General features: G+C 37.4%; 4 protein-coding genes across 7 annotated transcripts; 2 read left to right on the top strand and 2 right to left on the bottom strand.

The window, feature by feature from the left end:
* The first annotated feature begins 4 nt into the window (after positions 1-4).
* LOC128892026 (U3 small nucleolar RNA-associated protein 18 homolog) lies at positions 5-2,231 on the top strand. The gene is made up of 7 exons (XM_054152061.1): positions 5-323; positions 397-609; positions 684-855; positions 915-1,100; positions 1,169-1,360; positions 1,430-1,598; positions 1,679-2,231. Exons 1-7 carry the CDS (start codon positions 157-159, stop codon positions 2,140-2,142), a joined length of 1,563 nt encoding a protein of 520 aa, XP_054008036.1. The 5' UTR covers positions 5-156; the 3' UTR covers positions 2,143-2,231.
* Positions 2,232-2,269: 38 nt separating this feature from the next.
* On the bottom strand, positions 2,270-5,365 carry LOC128892027 (deformed epidermal autoregulatory factor 1). The gene is made up of 4 exons (XM_054152062.1): positions 5,090-5,365; positions 4,149-4,640; positions 3,613-4,074; positions 2,270-3,548 (listed from the first exon to the last, which is right to left on the bottom strand). Exons 1-4 carry the CDS (start codon positions 5,354-5,356, stop codon positions 3,348-3,350), a joined length of 1,422 nt encoding a protein of 473 aa, XP_054008037.1. The 5' UTR covers positions 5,357-5,365; the 3' UTR covers positions 2,270-3,347.
* A 3,423-nt stretch (positions 5,366-8,788) lies between these two features.
* Positions 8,789-11,039, top strand: LOC128892028 (uncharacterized). The gene is made up of 7 exons (XM_054152063.1): positions 8,789-9,058; positions 9,137-9,289; positions 9,376-9,511; positions 9,574-9,701; positions 9,937-10,227; positions 10,382-10,636; positions 10,902-11,039. The coding sequence occupies exons 1-7, from the start codon at positions 8,839-8,841 to the stop codon at positions 11,021-11,023; spliced, it is 1,305 nt and encodes a 434-aa protein (XP_054008038.1). The 5' UTR covers positions 8,789-8,838; the 3' UTR covers positions 11,024-11,039.
* Positions 11,040-11,077: 38 nt separating this feature from the next.
* On the bottom strand, positions 11,078-20,769 carry LOC128892030 (band 7 protein AGAP004871). Of its 4 annotated transcripts, none has more exons than XM_054152067.1 (10): positions 20,690-20,769; positions 20,060-20,186; positions 15,180-15,289; positions 14,752-14,824; positions 14,563-14,645; positions 14,285-14,488; positions 14,155-14,210; positions 13,929-14,007; positions 13,715-13,816; positions 11,078-13,195 (listed from the first exon to the last, which is right to left on the bottom strand). In XM_054152067.1, the coding sequence occupies exons 2-10, from the start codon at positions 20,139-20,141 to the stop codon at positions 13,091-13,093; spliced, it is 894 nt and encodes a 297-aa protein (XP_054008042.1). In that variant the 5' UTR covers positions 20,142-20,186; positions 20,690-20,769; the 3' UTR covers positions 11,078-13,090. The 4 variants fall into 4 exon arrangements, with proteins under 4 accessions (XP_054008042.1, XP_054008041.1, XP_054008043.1 ...); XM_054152066.1 differs by lacking the exon at positions 20,690-20,769 and adding an exon at positions 20,546-20,561; XM_054152068.1 differs by lacking the exons at positions 20,060-20,186; positions 20,690-20,769 and adding an exon at positions 16,819-17,117.
* Between the last annotated feature and the right edge of the window lie 125 nt (positions 20,770-20,894).

Genomic DNA, 20,894 nt, shown 5'->3' with positions numbered 1-20,894 from the left:
GTGATAAAGCCAGGTAAAGCTGGGTAAAGCTACGAGTAAACAGGAAAAATAGACCGCGTGTAGTCAAAATTCTGTTACAAGGTTATGTAGTAAAAGTACGTTTCAGTTTAAATGCTATCGTAATTTGCTACGTATCATACTGAATGAATTACGAAAATGAGTGAAGCGTCTACGAGAAAACATAAAATGAAAACTCAAAAAGGAGCAGTAGATAAAACGGTTACTAAGAAAAGTATGTCTACGAAGACATTGTACGATCGAAAGTTTACTGCACCCTTAAAAAAGAAACGTAAAAATGAGTATAATCCGATAGAAGAAGCCAGGTGCGGATATATATTAAGATAAAACGAAGTTAATTGAACGTCTTTAATAAATTATAACGTGATTCGTGTATAGGTTAGAAAGGATCGTATTCGGTGACCCAAGTGACATTATAGACAATTTATCAAATGACAAAGATTTCGTCGAATCGGATAAACACGAAAGTATCGATAATGACATTTCCGTGGATAGTGATGGAAATGATGATTTGAATACACAAAGTGATGATGTTTCTATAGAACGGCGGAAAAAAGCAGTATGGGTTGACGAGGATGATGCTCAATATTCGTATGTATAATGACAAATTAAGATTGACAATTACCATTAAAAGAAAGTAGTAAACTGATTGTGTGTTTTGTTAGAGTACAAGATGCTACAAGAGCACAAAATCGGAAATTACCTGTTGACATACCAGAAAAATTATATAAAGATTTTCTACATAACAAATATAAACAAATTGTTGGTACTCCAAAATGGGCAGATCTTAAAAAAGTGGATAAAGAATCTGATGATTTAGACAATGAAATATTAAAGGTAATAAAATTGTGCAGAAGTTATGTTAGCTTTAATCTAATATTACATTATTTTTGCAGCATAGTTGTCATTTAGAAAAACCTAAAATGAAAAACTTACCAAAGAGCATAATTGATATAAAAGCATTGACTCCAATTAATAAGCAAACACACACAGAAGGACCTGTTGTATCAAGTGTTGAATTTCATCCATCTTCCACTGTAGCTCTTGTTGCTGGATCATCTGGAATTTTGTCTCTTTTTCAAGTAAGCGATTACAAATTAGCTATATTTATATCTCCAAAAAAATTAATAAAATTATAATTTAATTACAGGTAGATGGCATTGAAAATAATAAATTACACACAATGCAATATAAAAAGTTTCCCATTAGTACAGCAAAATTTTTCAAAGATGGTACAGAAGTTTTAGTTGGTTCTCAATATTATCCTCACTGTCATTCCTATAATTTAATTACTGGAAAAACATATAAAATACCATTGCCTCATGGTATTACTAATATGCAGGTTTGTCAAATTTCAGTTCTAGCTACTTTTAAGATGATAATGAATAAACTTTTTTAAATAATCATTCAGAAATATGAAGTATCTCCAGATGGAAAGTTATTAGCCCTGTGTGGACGGTTGGGAGACATTTTTTTATTAACAAGTTCATCTAAAGAACTTGTTGGTACTTTGAAAATGAATTCAAAATGTAAGGCAGTATGTTTCACTCCAGATGGTAAAACTCTCATCACACATGGTGGTAAGTTTTATGTAACTGTAGGTCAATTTTGTATATCACTTTTTTAATTTTATTTTTAATTCTGTTATGGTCAACTGCAGATAGCAATGAAATGTACATTTGGGATGTAAACAGTCGGTCATGCATACATCGCGCTGTAGATGATGGATGTCTGTCTTGTTCATCTATTGCAATGTCTCCAAGCGGCCAATTTTTGGCGACAGGTAGTAAAGAGGGCGTAGTTAATTTGTATGATACAAAAACAGTATTGCAAAATCGACAACCTGCTCCATTAAAAATTATTCTGAATCTCGTAACATCAATTACTAGTTTAAAATTTAATTCTTATTCCGAAATATTAGCAATAGCTTCAGATAAAAAATATAATGCATTTAAAATGGTACATTTACCATCATTCACCGTCTTTTCAAACTTTCCCACATTTCAAACAGTTATATCAATGCCAGAAGCTATTGATTTTTCACCAGGTAGCGGTTATTTAGGAATTTCCAACAGATCGGGTACTGCCTTCTTATACAGATTAAAGCATTATGGAAATTATTAAAATATTATCATATAAAATATGTAACATTATTAAAGAACTTTTAATTATAAAGTGCTAAATAAAATGCTGTATTTTATTTGGAAATAAAATTTCATATTTATGCGTGAAAAGAATATAGAGATATAGCTTTTAATTAAATAGAATATTAGTTTATTTCTCTTTTTGTTTCTGAACATACAAAAGCAAAGAAATGTCTATCTACACGATCAAATATGTATACTGTTGTGTAGTACATCACTTTTAAACTCAAGTAAAAAAATCTTGTCCATATATGTCACTAAACAAAACATTCAATGCATCAGGTAAATAATACATCGCCGATTCCCGATATATCACGTTCATTGCTTTGTGTCTATCAAGATTTTAGTGTTAATGTTGTAATGATTTGTATACTATGTATACAAAGTTACAAATTAATATTTAAAGTAAAGAAGTATGATATGGTTGTACTAAAAAATACAGTCAATTCAGATTACTTCTTCTATAACCGTAATTTAAAGTTGCAAATATGTACAAAAAACTGCTAAATGATTTATCATATGTTTTAAGTATGAATCGAAGTATTTAATGTTTCTAATGTTTACTTAATATTTGTACTAAAAATTAATAGTAAATCAGTATCATTTCTTAAAAATTTTACTAAGAAAAATAGCATTACAAAATATCTATAAATAAAAAATACGAGAAATGATACTGTACATAAATAACTTCCATAGAAGCGTATCTACCTCCTTTGGTCGATTTAGATTTTTATACAAAAAAAGTTATCCATAGAACTATATTTTATTGTGTAATACACATACATGATATGTATACACATATATTTTATGGATTTAAAAAATGTGAAATAGATATATATATATATATGTATATGTGTATACATGTACACATGCGCGCATGTGTTATAAAGCATTTCCTCGCATTTTTATTTGGTATATGATATTTACTTTTTCGTTAATGTTTTTTTATGATTTCTAATCACGATCTTTAAAAATGTCATCGTTCGCGTAAATATACTTACCAATATCATTACAATTAAACTTATATACATACAAAAGATTTACTAGCGTATGTACAGAACTTTTCGATCGTTCGATCAACAAAGAAGTTTGTTAAGTCTTTGTCTCTTCTTTTAATTTTGAAGTTTCTACGTTAGTTTGTTCAGTTTCTATATTCCTTTGGTGAATAGGTGTGAGGAACACTAGCTATTGGTCCCCAGTAGTCGTTGCAAGAGCACTAGTCTCTCCACTACTACTTTCTACTATAAGCATTACTGTTTCAGCAGCACCTCTTACACATTCTACTTGGTGACCTGCCCAATCTTTGCGTTGACAAAATGTAGAACAATACGGCGTTCGTCTACATAACGAACATTCGGCAAATGCTTCTCTGTTACAATTGGCACACTAAAAGAAAAATAGTTTGTAATATTAGTTAAATGAGTATGAAGTTACATTGTTTGCATGTTACCTTTTTGTTATGAGAATCCGTTGCCGGTTGCAATCCAACAGTTTCAATAACATCTCCTCTACCTCCTAATTGAGCTACTAATGCTTGCTCTCGTCTTTGTTGTCTATTTACTTCTTTAGCTTCTTCTAAAGTACGTCTAAATTCGTAAGCTAATTTTAACATCTTATTAGACATCTCATCAAGTTTCTTAAATATGTCGTCGCTTTGTCCATTTTCTGTTTGATGAACACTTTGCACAACTCCATCTTGATCTTGTGATTGTTGTACAACTAAGCCATCAGTTGAAACAAACTGTGGCCATACTTCTTTATCAGGTATAACGACTTCTCCGTCGCTTTCATCATTATTACTACCGTCTCGTGAATTATCACTTTTAATTTTACGTGATGGCACATCTCCATCAGACGCATCTCTAGCTCTTTTTCTACGCTTGTACGGTGTAAAAAGTCGAACTGGACCCGTCTGAAACACAAAATACGTTTCAACATACCATACAAAAACAAAAGTAATTGAATAAAGTTATTTAGTATACCAACCGCGCTCTCATCATCGCAACACGCTGCGCAAGTACAAGAGGTGGCATGTGGCTTTAGAATTTGCTCGTCGATCAATGTCTGCAAACTTCTACCACCAAATCGAATACTCCTTTTCCAATCCTTACTTGATGCTCTACCACAGAGTGCTTCGAATTCGCTTGGTGTATACCAGTCTTGTCCAAGTTTTATACACCTTCCTCTAGCTCCAGATCCAAATCTACTTTTATGCAATTCTGCATTTGTATTCTTACATCTAACAGGCAATACTGCTAAATTTGCAGATTCTGACCAACTGCATATCTGTTGCGTATTAGCAGTAGAAACGTGTATTTGCTCAGATTCATGTTCCTCTGTACTGTTTTGTATTACTATATGTGTTGCCTTTAGTTCTCCATTCCAGCGTAAAGGATCTGAATCTTTGTCATGTCGGGGTTCACAAATAAAACCGTTATCTACACATAGCATCTGTTTGAATTGCCCCGAACCAGGTAACTGAAAGAAGATGACACAAGTATTAATATAGAATGTTTACTGTTTTCTTAAAGTTAAAACACAAATTTTGTTTACTATACAATACAAAACATTCATTTTAATTTTTTTTCTTACATATTCATTGGAAAAGAAATTATTGAAAAATGACACAACCATTTGAATCTAAGTAGATAAAATCAAGTTGATGGTATAAGTACACTATCGTTATTATGTAAATGCGTCATTGTAAAAGAAACACGTGTTTTTGTATCGGTGCGTGGACAGGCGCAGTCAAGAGAATAGTGCCATGCACTTAAACTACGATTGCGTGTGTAAGCTAAGAACAAAACCCCACCTTATCTTTCAACAATCGTTTAACGAGGGAATCATCGAATCATAATATAACCATTTTTTCGAGATGGTATCGAGAGGGAAAGTTTGAGAGAGTGAAACTTCACGTTCCAACGTACTTGCAACTGGTCCGAGGTGATGACGTTGAAGGTCGTGCCGTTGGTTGAGTTCGCTACACCGATGATGGAACCAACGGGCAAAGAAACCGGTACACCGACTCCTGGAACACCAGGAACACCCGGTACCGAAGTGACGCTCGCCGTCACGGCGACGGGATGCGCCTCGTGCTCGGTCGTTAGGGAGGACGCCTCCTCGGTCTCGCTCGTCAACGGTTCGGACATGTCCGGTAGCACGGCGACACTTTCCGATGTTTGACTCTCCTCCATTTCGGCTGTTCTCGCCACTCGCACACACTATGGCGTCAGCGCACGCTCAACGCAGCGCCACGAATTTTTGATAGCCGTTGCGATTACTCGCGATTCAACTTCGAGTTCTGCACTCGACGACACCTCTACCAAATAACCACGATCGAATCAAAATTACAAGTGTTCTCGCGTCCGACCAATTCGACATTAGATAATCGTACTTTCATTCTTTTTTCTGCGAGTCGCAGACAGGAATCTTGTCTCTCTGCTTGTTCGGTGTGCATTAATAGGTATCTTCGATACCGAGTGCCATCTTTGCGTGGTTCGAGCAGCGCTCGGTTTGAATTACCGTCTTCGCGGTTCGACGCCAACAACGTATGGGTGTAAACTTTTACACGATATTTATTTTATATTCGTTTTGTCATTATCAATGATACACTGAGAAACGAAATAGATTAAAATGTGAGAGAAAATGTTCCTGTTCTGTGAGATCGTGTGGATGTAAATACGATGTATACGCGATGTACTTTCTAACCTATTTTCATGCCGGATGCCAATGATATTCGTGGAAAATTGTCGATTAAGCTCGTAGTCTTCAAATAATGATGACAAATTATCATATTGATCGTTACGTTAACAAATCGTTAGTTTTCGTCCAAATAATACAGTTCACTGTACTATTTATTGACAATTATGCATTCAAACAAAGCAGCGAACACTCTCTCCGACCATGATACACAAGAGTCACAAAACTTGGACGATTTAGAAGAATTCGAAGAAATAGAATCAGTTACATTTGGTAATTATTAGTTAGCTTTGGAAATGATAATATCGGTAAGACTAGATTCTGTCATTTGCTTTCAGAAAATACTTTGGACCAATATCCTTTATTATTAAAGGTTCGGGATAACGTGGGGGAAATAGAAAATTTATCAACGATTGGTACACAGACTCCTTTGACGTTAATTAGGTTCTCTGTAACGCAACCATCATTGAATCAGCAATTTACTGATTCTTCGACGCATTTTGATTGTAAAACATCGCATGAAACCACGGAATCCCGCGAGAATGTCAAGTCTTTTTCTTGCGTTCTTCTTCAAAGCAAAGTATTCACTTCTAATAATAATATATCGTTATCATATGGAAATTATATTTATCTGTATTCAGGGTGAATCGGCAAACTTTGGAACTTAAAATGTCTCCGTTGTTTTTTTAAGTTCCAAGCTATGGCGATTTCTTCTGCATGCTAATTGTTAAATAAATATACGAAAAAAAAGAAGCATAAGATTTTATTTTCATTCAAGACATCGATCACACTTAGTCGCGAGGTCACAACGCAAGCAACGCCTCCGCATCCGTCGTTGATGAATTCGGTATCTAGGAGCACGCGAGATATCTCGTTTTCTTCGTGCAAATCCGAACCGAGAAACGAAGTTTTGACTGTGACCACCGATTATGGGAGTTCATCACCCGATGCACTTAGCATACTCACAGATGCGATAAATAGAAGTGGTATATGCTATGTAAATTTAATTTTTTCCTGTGCAATTTGTTATTATACATAGATAAATATAATGTATGAATAATTTCAGTAATAATATATACGTATATCGAACACTAATATGATTTGAATTGACAAAGGTAATCGAGATCTACATTTATCCGTGCCACGTGCCTATGCTTGTTCGTATCCGTTGGATTTAGCGTCGTCGAACAGAGGAGCACCCGAATATAACGTATCCACGCATAGAACGAATCATCGACGACGAAGATTAACTAATTGTTTACGGCGCATGCCTGCCGTAAATAATGAAGTATTGAACTTCGTATAATGTAGTTAGTAGTCTGCGAATGTTCATGCAAATGCAAAGATCTGGAAACCCGTTTCCTTCTTTAATGATCTATATCTCACTTTGTATACTATACTTTGTGTAACTACCTGTATTTTGCATATCTGCTTATATTCTGTACATAAGTTCATGTATTTTGTATACATTTAGCTCATACGTGCATAGACTATCATTTATTTGGTATATGTTTCCATAAGTTTTTCATATTTGCATGCCATACGTGAAATGTATGTAGTATACACATGTAAAACATATGCAAAGTAATAGACTAGATATGCTGCTTATAAATATCTACGCATATGTTTAATATTTGCGTATGATTTGCATATTTTTAAGATAGAAGAATATCGTTCGCGCATGAACATCCGCAGTGTAATAATCAGTACATTGTTTCCTAGCGTGAATCATGAGATAAGAAATATTGGTTCACGCGGTAGCCAGATACCCATGCTTACACGAGAGACGCACCTCCTACGTATTCGACGATATGCGCCAGCCGTGGCAGAACGTCGGCGTCCCGCAATTGGAGGGCATTTCGATCAAGAAATAATTCATCTTTCATAGCTCCGACACCACCGCCAAGTTATGCTCAATCTCAGGGAATCTGTCTCACGTCTTACTCCATGGAACAGTTGCTTTCAGTCTCACGTAATGGAATACACTTGTAGAAAGTGTTTTGCGCATTTTTGAATGTATCTTTGAGATTTATAACGATTTCTTTTGTAGAAAACTCGAGTGGATTGTGGTCGCCTAGGCCCACGACCACGATATGCCCGCGATGCGCCACGATTATCATCACCACTATACAAGTTCGCCAATCTATAATTACACACTTCACCGCGTTTGCATTCTTTTTATGCGGGTAAAACAGTTGTACAAGTACACATTCGAAGAAACCGTAGCATAGACAAAATGAATGTATCTTTTACAGATGCTGGCCGTGTTGCATGTTACCGTACTGCATGAACTCGTGCAAAAACGTCGATCATTATTGCCCCATATGCCGTGTGCGTCTTGGAACCTACAGACCGTGGTGACAAATGTTTAGAAAACTACTTAGAAAGTTTACTTTCTCGCGTATCAGTCGGACCATCTTGCGCTTATCCGTTGGGACTTATTTTCCGTTTAAGAAAATGCTCTGCCACTTATTGTATTCATAGAAACCCAAAGAACATTGCTTACACAGCTATTATCGATTTTTATTGACAACGAATCTTTGAATGGGCACTCATCGCGTTAACGAAAACCAAAATGCAGGTTGCAGCGTGTAATTGCGGTCGTATATGAATCATGGAGATTCATTAATTACAACTGTGAAAGTAAATTGCTGCCTGGACACGAGCGATGACCACAATGGCCTAGTGTTAAGGAGTTTGTCGTCAATAAAATTTTCCGACTTTCCCTCTGTTTACAAACAAACGTTCGAAACGAAACGGTCCAAGCGCAACCCTTAATTTACCGCGTGATATGCAGACCGTGTAAACACCTTAGGTATATTATTCTTCGCACTTTTCTTCGTAGTCAGTCGTAGGTACGTCTTTGTAAGAGCTTTGTCCCACGATGTCTTGATTCGAACAGGGTCATTGCTCGTTAAAATTTTGAAATTCATCCATGTGAACGATTTTGATATATAAGATTTATGAGATATTACGCATGACCATGCGTTGCTATTTTTCGATCGTGTTTCTGCTATATTTCGTTGCATTCTGTACGGATGTCGATGCATGGAACGCTCTAAGAAGATTTACGAATCTCTGGCGAACGAATAACATTCACGCGAACGAGTCGTTACCGCGGGAACCGCCAAAGAGTAAATTACAATCAATTAATGCTCGAAATGGTACTCTGACTTACCCTAACAGAGAAAAGCGACGTGAGTGCAAAGTCCATTTCTTTTTTGATAATATGTATCTAATACGGGTGAATAATTTCTCGTGCTTGTTGCGTATAGTTTTTCCTTTGTTCACCGTGGTGAGGTTTGATAACAATATTTGCATCGGATTAACCGGCGAGAATGGTACCTGTTTGACGACCTCGGAGTGCTCGCAACGCAAGGGCACGTCTAATGGAATTTGTGCAAATGGTTATGGAGTTTGTTGTATTGGTAAATTTATTAATTATTTTTTGTTTTTCAATGCTAGTAATATAATGATCAGTGGCGTATTACTAATGATCATTTCGTTGCACCAGTAACTATGTCTTGCGGCGAAACGACTTCCAATAACAATACTTATTTTGTTAATCCGAATTATCCATCAGTATTCGATGGCACGGAATCTTGCCAACTAACGCTACTTAAATCACATCCAGATGTGTGCCAATTTAGGTGAGTTACTGCTTTATCTTGTTCCACTGTTGAATGAGTTATTAATATATGTGCATATTTAGGCTGGATTTCTTGGAATTTAATATAAGAGGACCGGAAACGACTAATAATCAGTGTATCTATGATCAATTTATTGTTTCTGGAGGGAATCCGGTGCCCACTATATGCGGAAGTAATACTGGGAATCATGGTAGAAATTTAATTATAAAGAACTTTACGAAACTCTAATTATAGTAGTAGTAATTATTTCCTTGGAGGTCGGGGAACGTAACAAGTGGTCGTAAAAGCAATAGAGATAGAGTTTTATTAGTCGATGTTTTGACCTATAGCGAATTTGTCTCACGACAAAATGTTACGTTTTCCTTGCCATACTGACTGAAATTGTTACGGCGCTCTATTACGTGATAAGTATTATCTTTGTACAGTTTATGTGGACGCCGGTGTCGGGCAAACGAATCCTGTTACGTTAACGTTTGTTACGAGCGGAAGTTCCTTCCCTCGATCATGGAAAGTAAGAGTTTCTCAGATCCGTTGCAATACTTTATACAGAGCCGAGGAAGGCTGTTTGCAATATTTCACGGGTATCTCCGGGCAAATAAAATCGTTCAATTATGGTATCGACACCGGATTGCAATTGTCCAATCAGGATTACAGTATATGCATCAGGATGGAAAGGAACTTTTGTGGCATTCAATACACCGCATGTTCAGTTGATGGTAAGGAAAGAGGCCTGTATGCAAAACGGATATAAGATTTTAGCCACTTTTCCTTCTTTTTCTTTGAAAAGTGATGTTTGAGAAACCCTCTGATCTCAGCAATCTCCAAATGCTATATTGATATTTGTAACGAGTTGTTGATGTTGTTGCAAAGGTCAAGTAGCTTTAACAACCAGCGCAACTTCAGCAGCCCAAATGGCACGTAATAATGCGTTTACGTTGACGGGGAACACCCAAGGAACCCAAATTGCGTCGATGACAGGAGCTGCCTGCCAAACTGATTGGTTAACGATTCCTTGTGCATCGAATCTGGGCAGATTACCGACAGCCATGATGACGTGCGTTGATCGAATTTGTGGTGGCACATTCAACGCAGAGAATCAAAGTTTAAATTCATCTTCTGTCGTTAGTAAGTGTTACAACTGTTAGGCATTAACCGATTGGAAAATTAGTTGCAATTGTGAAGACGGATTTCGATTGGAATTTAAAAAATTAATTGTAGTTAACAGTCGAGGACTTGAAATGTAATTGCTTTTCTGTTCGATAGTATAGGTCCACTTTAATCCTATATTTATATATTTACCGTGCAATAACAGTTAACTTAACGAGTAAACTTAGATCGAAGAAATTAATTGACAGAAATAGACTGCGCATAATGCATCACTATTTCTCAGGTACAGTGAAGCCGTTCAGATTAATTTTTCACACAGACAGCATCGAAGCGCCCAACGACGTCGGAAATCGGGGATTCTGTTTGAATTACGTGCAGCAACCATGTACGACGAAGTTAAGATGAATTTCAATAGGTAACTATTTCAGGTAATTCGAAGGTAGAAAAGAGATAACGAGATACAATTTCAACTTTTATTCGCACACATTTAAGTCGATAGAAGGATTGACATGTTGGTGTAAACGGTGAAGAAGGTTCGATCGCTTTTCGTTATCATATGTCGAACGCTATATGAGTATAACATCGGCTCGAGATAGTAATAAATTGTTTAAAATGTGAGCGCTAACGTTGCTAGAAGAAAAAATAACACGGTCAACACCCTCGTGCCTACATCTAAATGCAATCAGTCTTTCTTGTTGCAAATATAATGAAATTGCAAAACTAAATTTCCATCAAGTTTAAAAATGATCTTTGAAAGAAAGCATGTTGCTGATATTGTAATAATGATATAAATTGTCCGAAACTTGTTCGTATTGTGAACGATACCGTGGGCACGAAGGTATTATCATGGTTTCGCAAATATATTCGTACTTTGTCCGTCTGCGACAGTCCGCAGATGTTATAAATCGATTCAAAAGTTTACATTACATTAACGTAACATAGTATCACAAATAGAAGTAGAAGCATGTACGTAGCACAGAGGTAGGTATAGTTCTCATCGTTAGAAAATGCAGAATTTCGGTTGAAAGCGAATTCGAATTCGATTCCACGATTTCGATCGACTATTCTCTATTGTAGTTTAAGATGAGCTCCACTTATTCCTCTATTAATTAGAAATGAATTTTACACACATACATATAAGTGGAAGTGAATATCTTTCAACGCTCCGATATACTTTCATTTAATCTTCTTTGCCCAACTCAACTCCTGAAACTTATTTTCGCTAAACGATTTCCAATTCTCGAGAATCCTTCTCATTATTTTCCATTTCCATTCCACGAGCAACATTTTATGATCATCGAACGAGTAAGAGTAATATCGTAAATTGCTCTCTAATGTATCTTAATTTACGTTTATTTTAATTTTATGTTTGCCGCCTTGCTTTTAGCAGAGATTATCGCCTAACGGAACACGCCACTCACATATTTATCGGTAAACCTGGTCGAAGGCCGTTTAAAGGTTTTCCGAAACACGCAAACAATGCTTGTACGATTCGATCGATCGTCGCGACAATTGATTCCGTATCGACGAAGAAACGAATATTTCATCGCCATCTGAGTACGTAGGCTACATTTGAGCACAGTTTACGTATGTTATTTTACATGAACGAACATACACTCAGACTTCACATAGCAGAAAAAAGAAACTGTCGATATAAATGGACAGTGTGTCGATTACACTTAATATACACGAATTCCTTACCAGTGTTTTCATTTACTTATAAATTAGGTTCTTTTCGCTTAGATTATTTATCAATCGAATTTCAATAATACTTGTCTTATCGAATTTCCGAATCCAATGACTAGAATGTACAACAGCGAGCAGTTGCTCTACTAACTTTCCTCTAGACTTTTTATACCTCGTTATAGAGAATAATAAACACAGTTGTACCTCACGTTGAATCACCGTAGTTATATTCTTTTTTCTATATGTTCTTATTTTTATTAAAAATTGCCGTTGTATAAACTATATAGGTCGTGTACCCGCGAGTAAATTAAGTAAATGAGTTATAAAAATACGGGTGAAAGTTTAAAAAGTATACAGAGTGTTAGAAAATTGGTCGATAGTCAACTGATGTGCGGTGACAGTGCGATAGTCTTTTTGCATTATCAATGAAATTAGAGTCAGTTCAAGATTGATTTATAAATAGAATAATATTAGATCGAAAGAACTTCTCGAATGATTGTACTGTTCGAAATTGACCGAGATCTTGTATATACGTGTGTTTTTTCGTAGATATAGAACTTCCTTCGAATATCGTTTAATTTTATAGCCTGTGAGTGTACTACGATTGAAAGTTTGATTCGTCAAATATCGGCGACCCCGCTGCGAATCAGGATTGACGCGAATATCAATCGATTCTGAAAGAAACGATGGATTTAATTTCCTTGGACATGGAGAGAGTACGGCTACTCTGATCATCGCGGGGTTTCGGCTTCACGAAGTGCTTGAAGGTAACGAATGTTACCGTGATTAAGAATCCTTCGCGACACCCGCTTTCATGAAGTAAGTCAACAGATCGATCGGCAGCGGGAACACGATTGTCGAGTTTTTCTCCGCTGAAATGGTGTTCAGTGTCTGAAAGAAATAGGATCATAAATTAATAAAGGCGATCAAAGTGATAGAAATTAAATACTTTTATGGATAAGTTGATTCTAGGGTTGTTAAGAAGTACTAGGTCGTCCAGGGTTAAAGGGGATTGTTGAATTTCCTCCAAAGTTCCTTTGACAAACCTTGACAGATTATTACAAACAACCTTGTACAAACATGTTTCAGATATCGTTTGGTATCGTCCACAGTTGTTGAAAGAAGTAAGTAAAGTGCAAGTATTATCAAGCGAGGAACAACCCTGGAATGTCGAATTTCTCATCGATGAAGAGATTTATATTCTAATTATAAATTTTTTATATCGCCTCTTTAGAACAGGCTATGAAATAATTACTTGAATACTGTCATAGATGTATACAAGTCAATAGTGATTACCTTGAAGTTTGACGTATATCATAGCTAATTTATTAATACAGTCCACGTTTTAAAAAATCAATCCCATTTAGTTGAACGACCTAGTACTTGACAACGTGTTCGATTCGAACATACCTGTAAGTAGCGTAGCTGCAACGCGGCAGGAGAGTCTCCGATCACCTCCGAAGCTTCTCTCAATGCACGGCTAGCTTTCTGTTCACCTTCAGCTGCGATTACCTGAAGGCAGAAGGTGAAGGTAGTTTTCATAAAAACTGGATAAAACGGCAAACTTTCGTGAGCTTATATTTTGTAAAAAGTTAGAGAAATGATGACTTAAAGTCAGACGAACCTTTGCACGAGCTTCACGAGCGGCTTCCGCTTCAGCGGCCATGGCTCTCTGCAACTGGACTGGTAGCCTCACGTCTTTGCTATAGAAGAAATTTAAGAAACGTGTAAACAAGTACACGAGTACTCGGTAACAAAATTATATGACCAGCTCTTATTCTTTTCAGTTTTCATTAATGTGCGCAGCTTTTATATATTACGTTTCGTTACGTTAATTTACATTTACTTACATTTCAACCCGTTCGACTTTAATTCCCCATGTGTCGGTAGCTTCGTCCAAAGACACCTGGTGGTTGAAATACGATCGTCAAACACTTGTCACCGGTGTACTGTAAACGCAGTTTAACTCGAAACTGTTACCTGCATGTTTCCTGAGATAGTTTCACGCTCGCTGAGGATCTCGTGAAGCGGTCTGGTTCCCATGGTGTTCCGAAGCGTGGTTTGAGCCAGTAGTCTGGTGCTATGGTGAGCGTTCTCGACGTTCGCGATCGAAATCGTCGCGTTGTTCACGCGATAGTAGACCACCGCGTCAACGGACACCGTCACACTGTCTTTCGTCAACACCTGGTGACAGAGAGAATCTTACTTTCTCGTTCGAGTTGTAATACAAACGACGCAACTATTTTGTATCGATTTACCTCTTGAGGAGGAACGTCGTAGGTCCGTGTTCGTAGGTCGACGCGAGCGTAGTTGTCCACGCAAGGAAGGATGAAGAAGATACCTAGAATTATATAATTATATTATAAATTTGATAATTTATCATATCAATCCAACAACGATAAGAGACTTGTAATCGCGTTAGAAAAGAAATGTATTAAAGATTTTACCGGGTCCTTTAGCGCCGCCTGAAAGGAGACGTCCCAGACGAAATATCACAGCTCTTTCGTATTCCTGTACCACCTAGGGAATTAAATCGTAACGCGGAAGTTGTTGTTCGTTGATGATGTGTTTTTCTTATATTAAAGAAGCTTCAATTTCAGGGTGGATAACTCGTTACCTACTGATTTTTTAATTAAACTACTATGCATAAGCGGAAAAGAACGTGAGATTATTTGCAGAATGGTCGTGTTATTGTCATTTTTTTTAAACATTTTTTTCCATGAAAAAGACCGTCAAAATAATAAAACTAATTTAGTTAAAGGTTCTGATAAGTCCAGATGCTCCACTGTAGTCGATGGAAAATTTGCCAAAGATCGAGTAAGACAGCTCGAGGCAAAGTAGGAGAAATAATTACATATAAACTTTCCTATTTTACCTTGAAGCAGATGAACAGGGAAAACGGCATCGTCAGGATCACAACAATCCATGACAATGCCACCAGTATATTTCTGCAGGTGTTAGTGCTTTCTTGTACAGTGTCTTCCGCTGAAACATTGGAATTTAATCTGTACACTCTAACCTACTCGTAATCTAATCATTATTTTCACTTTTCAAATTTAATTATGTACTGGATATTATTCCAAGTAGTTTATTCTGTATCATTCCTATCGTTTCAAATTATTTAATTATAATACAATAAAGAAGATCGTAGAGGACCATGAATAAATGGTCTTTGATCAAATTCTTGGAATAACATCGTATAATTATTACGCTTAAGCCTCGATTACGAGTCATCGTTTATTTTTACGCTGGCAGATTATGAACTGCTCGTTTTATCGATTAATCGTTACCAGCTAATGAACGGAGTATTAAGTGACTTCTAGTGTTGGCTATCTGGGATGAAATCATCCTAGATCGCTCAATTTACCTGGCGTGAACAATGAAGCGACCAGGTGTCTTCGAGTACAGGTTAAAGATCGGGACAAGTGTCCACTCGAATGGAAGATATTCGAGGATCACTTGGCCTAGCTACATGAACAAGTTTGTTTCGTACTCTTTCTCTTCGGCGCCATTAACAACATTTTCGAAAATACAACGGAGCTTTATTTATTGATTACTTGAAGTTTCTGAGCCAAGTTTTCATGTCATTTACGAATGAAGATTCAGAGCACGCTGATGGGATTACAGAAGTATTTGATTAAAAACTCTTTATGGAAAAATGCACGTTATTCCATAAATTTTCGAGCGCAATGCGCCCTCTTGGATCGATTCCCATTTTCCAAGTGCCTAATGAATATTTCTATTATTAAGTAGTCTCGATGAGATAGTATTTTATCTTTGGCCATCTTCCATCGAACGAAAAGTTACCAATTGACATAAACAGAGCTCTGTTTCTAATGGCATGACTTATTCGAGTGGTTTAGATCACCGAGAGATAGACTGTTGCGTGCTTTCATTAATTCACCTGCACTCGAACAATTGGCTCGTTGTCAATGTCAGACATCTATTTCCTTAAACAACATTCTCAAAAAGGAAACGACCTGTTGAGATACTTGGCGTTGCGTAGCCATTCCATTGATCCACGAAAATGTTCAATCCAGCTTTCGAATCATTTTTCTTTTCCTTCTGTTCAGGATAACGTCGCTGACATGTTTGTACCAGTGTTCAGTTTTGCCATTGATTTTAGAAATACCTTCGACCTGTTAACGCGCAGATCGATACATACATATTGTGTATACAACCTACATTCAGAAAATTATTACTCGATACGAAGCGTCAGATCAAGACGGTATTTGACGATACGGTAATGTTCCACGTTATATCGAACTAAACGACAAAGAACGTTTTGTATACATACTAGCATATAAGTCACATTGCTTAACCGGGACATCTTTCTAATAGTTATATGGCCAACAAATTGTTTCCATAGGGAAAACCCAATGATTCACGTCGAATAAAACTGAGAAATGACGCGAATTTCGATGAAGGAAACATTGGAAGAGACTATCGACGAATGTGTTACTATACAAGATAGCAGGGTGGCTGGTGGTTGGTAATGCGTGGAGTCCGCTTACCGTTCGTCATTTCGAGGCGATTATTCGACTCTATCTGGCAATCGAGCGTAAACCAAACGAATCCATCGAAGTGTCTCTGAACTCTCTGGGAAACCGAGAGGGGGTTGTTTCACAGGGAAACGAAATGACGCAGGACGAACTCGAGCTCGAACGTGTTATTCACGTCACACGATTCACTACGGGTAGTTGCCTGGCTAGCCTATGTTTAACCACCCACATGGAAAGTCCTCGCTTTCTCCCATCTCCTTGTCTCTTTTTGGCCATAGCGACATGCGCGAAATGCGCACACCCACCCTTTTGTGCTCCCTCTTTTCCTTCCACTCCCAGTCCCACCCTGGTTATTCCTTTCTCGCCCCTTTACCTTTAAGTCTTGCTGGTGGAATCGAGGGGTGGTATTTCTAGACAGTCGGCATTTCTATGTTAGGCTTGGAACGAAGTCGTAGCTTTTACTTGGTCAGGATAATTATCTCTCAGTGTTTCCCAACTTTTTCTATACCGATGCACGGTTATTAGGGACTACCATGTACGTGGAACACTTTTTTAAATAGCAGTGATTCTGGCAATATTTAAAAGAAACTTTACAGTAATTTGTATTGCATTAACATTGTAAGGAAACGAATGGATTTTGTGTCTTCTGTTTGCTGTACTTGCTGTCAGGTTACACGTTGTTCGTGGAGGATGGAGTCTGGGCAGAAAATAGTACACTTTAACCCTTTGACGCATTGAGGTCATATGTTGCCTCGTTACGTATATGCAAATATGTTCCACATTCGTGCTATTTTACCGTAGACAGTAATATCAGATGACACTTGCCGCGTACTTGTAAAACTTCTTAGTTCTTACAATTAGGCAAAAAGTGGGCGAAATTTAATACTTTGTATTCGTCAAAAGTGTTCCATGTGTCAGGGGGTTATTATATGTATGCTTCAAATGTTTGTGTAAAGTTCTGTAATTACTGTCTAAATTATTTACTAAAACCTTTATTGTAAAAGGTCTAACGTATATGTTGCCTGAAAACAGTTCTTAGAGAAGTTTTCAAGGTAAAAGTTATCGATACAAAAGTGCCACAAGAACCGCTATTATACAGGGTGTCCTAAAATGTTGGAGTTCCTTGAAAGGGGTGGTTCGGGAGGTGATTTGAAACAACTTTTTCCTTTGCGAAAATGTCGGATGGGGCTTCGTTAAGCAGATATAAACAAAAAACCCCGACCAATCAGAGCGCGCGCATACCGTTGGAGCGGCCGTGCTAGCGAAGGCTACGCGGTAGGCGGCCGCGCTTGTACGCGAACAAGTGACTCGACGTGCATCGAAGCATCGACCTAGCGCGTAGCCTTCGCTAGCACGGCCGCTCCAACGGTATGCGCGCGCTCTGATTGGTCGGGGTTTTTTGTTTATATCTGCTTAACGAAGCCCCATCCGACATTTTCGCAAAGGAAAAAGTTGTTTCAAATCACCTCCCGAACCACCCCTTTCAAGGAACTCCAACATGTTTGGGACACCCTGTATAAAGTTTGCTTTCGATACTATAAACTAGTATCACGTTACTAAAAAACTTCACATATTGATAATTCCCTTTAAACGGGTTTATTCTTCACTTTTGAATAACATCGATTTCGAAATTCAAAGATAATACCTGATAGAAAGTTTACCGTACCGTGAAATTTCAAACTTGTATAGGAATTGTCTGAACGCGTCTCCGCGGTATAAAGTCGTGGGGAAACATGTATGAAACATTTATCGTTGGAAGGAACTTCATGAATATCGAATCAAGTTCAGTGTTTACTCGCGAGACACGACAACGCGAAAAAAACGTACATCGAACGCGATCAGAAGTACGTTATTTCAACAATTTCCTGTATAACATAAATCATCGAAACTGCATGTTTTATAGCAGTTTAATAGCAGCCACAATGACTCCTTCGTACTCAAAATATCGTTTTCGATGCACACTAATTTTAGACAATTTATAAGTATCCAATAGTTTCTTGATTTCTTAGTATTCGTTACATTCGCTACAAGACAGGTTGATGTCCATCAAAGAAAGTAACACCCATTGTGTCTTGGCGCGAGCACGAAGGAGTTTATTCTTCAACCTCAAGTGCATAATAACGATTCACTCTTCTGACAACCGCAGTATTCCTTCCCATACATCTACGGTGGCGCTCACAGTCGTAGGCGTATGTAATTTTACTCGAGATATTTCTATCGATTTATTCTTAGAAATACCTCGCGAGACGTGTTTATAGTCCAGCCATCGTAATCTACATACAAGGTGAATGCTATAGACCTCAAGTTCACCTGCATGAGGTAAAGAACGTCTTCTAGTGATCGGGAAAGACGAGCTTTCGGCTTTCAATTTCTTCGAAACGGTCGTCTGAACAATGGTAGATTGTTTCTACTCGATTGAACACAATCTCATTCACGAGACACGCGTAATTCAATCGGCGTAGCAATTTGTAATTATAATTTATCGCAACATCAATGCCTTTACTCGAATAACAAATCAAAGTTGTTCCTTTCTCGTGGAACATTAATGGCGATTGCGATGTTATTAAATGATTAAGGATACGAAGTGTTTGCAAAATGATTGATGACCTTTACCGTTCCCACGAATCCGATACATTACTTACCGCGCGTAAAGGAATATTTGACCTTCTTTACACTTAAGTAATATTTTATGTCACACCAGACACGGCTCGATTCGCGGTATGGATACTTCGATCCTGCCCAATTTAATGCCACGTCCACGTAAGCGTGAACGCTCGAGGACTCTTAACGATTTTTATGGTGAATAACTTGACACCCTTCATGAAATTCAATCGTATCGGCACATTGTCAGCTGGTAGGGTAATATTATCCTTTTTTAGGGAAATCTTATTACTGGGAATCTATAGAGGAAATACGACAGAATTAATTTCCTTGAATTTTGATGTTGTTTGTTTTCCAAAACATTAAAAGAAGGGGTGACCAGGAAAAAAGTAGTTTAGATTGCATTTTAGCCAAATCCTTGTAATTTGTAATTACTTTTTCTTTCTATCTACATTTTCATTAACTTACAAACCAACATCGACTATTCAAATATGACTGATTGGAACAATCACGCTCGTATACAACTCGTTACAGATTTACATACGCTCCGTTCACTTTTGCGTAATTTCACTTCTTGTGTGAATTTTTTCCTAATTATTGTATCGGAGGATTCCACCCTCCTCGATAAACAACAAACTCGTCGATCACTTACCGCCGATGATGCGATTTTGTATATCATCCGGCCGCGTGTTGATGTGTATCGTTGAACCGTTCCCATTGCTTATAGTTGCCATAGGAATAGTTTCAATGGGGCTGACGCGGGATTCGAATTTCGCCACCTACGTTAGAAAGAATACTTGGTGTGTAACACGAGTGTAACAGCAGGAGAAATCAACCACTTCACTCAAAAATGAATATGTGCCAAGAACGTATAATTTTCTTAACGCAGGATATCAATCATTCGTTTGGATATAATAGTTTTCTGAAAACTAAACGTTCACTGAAACAACCACGTAGATCTCACAATCGCAACGTCATTGCCGAGAAAACACGTGATACTCCAATTTTTTTTTTTTATAAAAATGGAATGTCAAAAACGTGATCTATCCACTTTCGGCGAAAGTCATCGTCGCTATTGAACGACCAACTATTTACGACCCCGTATTTATTGGATTTGCGATAGATTTGTGTCATGTACCAGAGAAACTGGATGTCGAGTAATATAACGAGATATCAGCGAGATTGTAACTGTGAAAGTGCATCTGATAAGGTGGCGCCTCGTTCCAAATTTTTTTTCCCGTGAGGAAAAAAATGAAGTGCAAAGGGAGAAACACGTAGTCACCTTGTGTTGATTGTTACGTGCCGTTGAAAGAACTAACAAGTCGAATGAAGGCGATGCCGCGATCCCGTGACGCTTTATACAATGACGGCCGCCGCCCTAACTAGTAGTATAGAAACGCGTGTAGCCGGCCGACCAGTTTGCTGGAACACGCGATATCTAACATTTGTTTTTTCATTTCTACGTGACACCAATCATGTCAATATTC

Source organism: Hylaeus anthracinus, unplaced genomic scaffold (genome assembly GCF_026225885.1).
Source record: "Hylaeus anthracinus isolate JK02 unplaced genomic scaffold, UHH_iyHylAnth1.0_haploid 12002, whole genome shotgun sequence".
NCBI lineage: Eukaryota > Metazoa > Arthropoda > Insecta > Hymenoptera > Colletidae > Hylaeus > Hylaeus anthracinus.
Note: the sequence above shows the minus strand (reverse complement) of the source record. Positions and strands in the feature narration are given on the sequence as shown.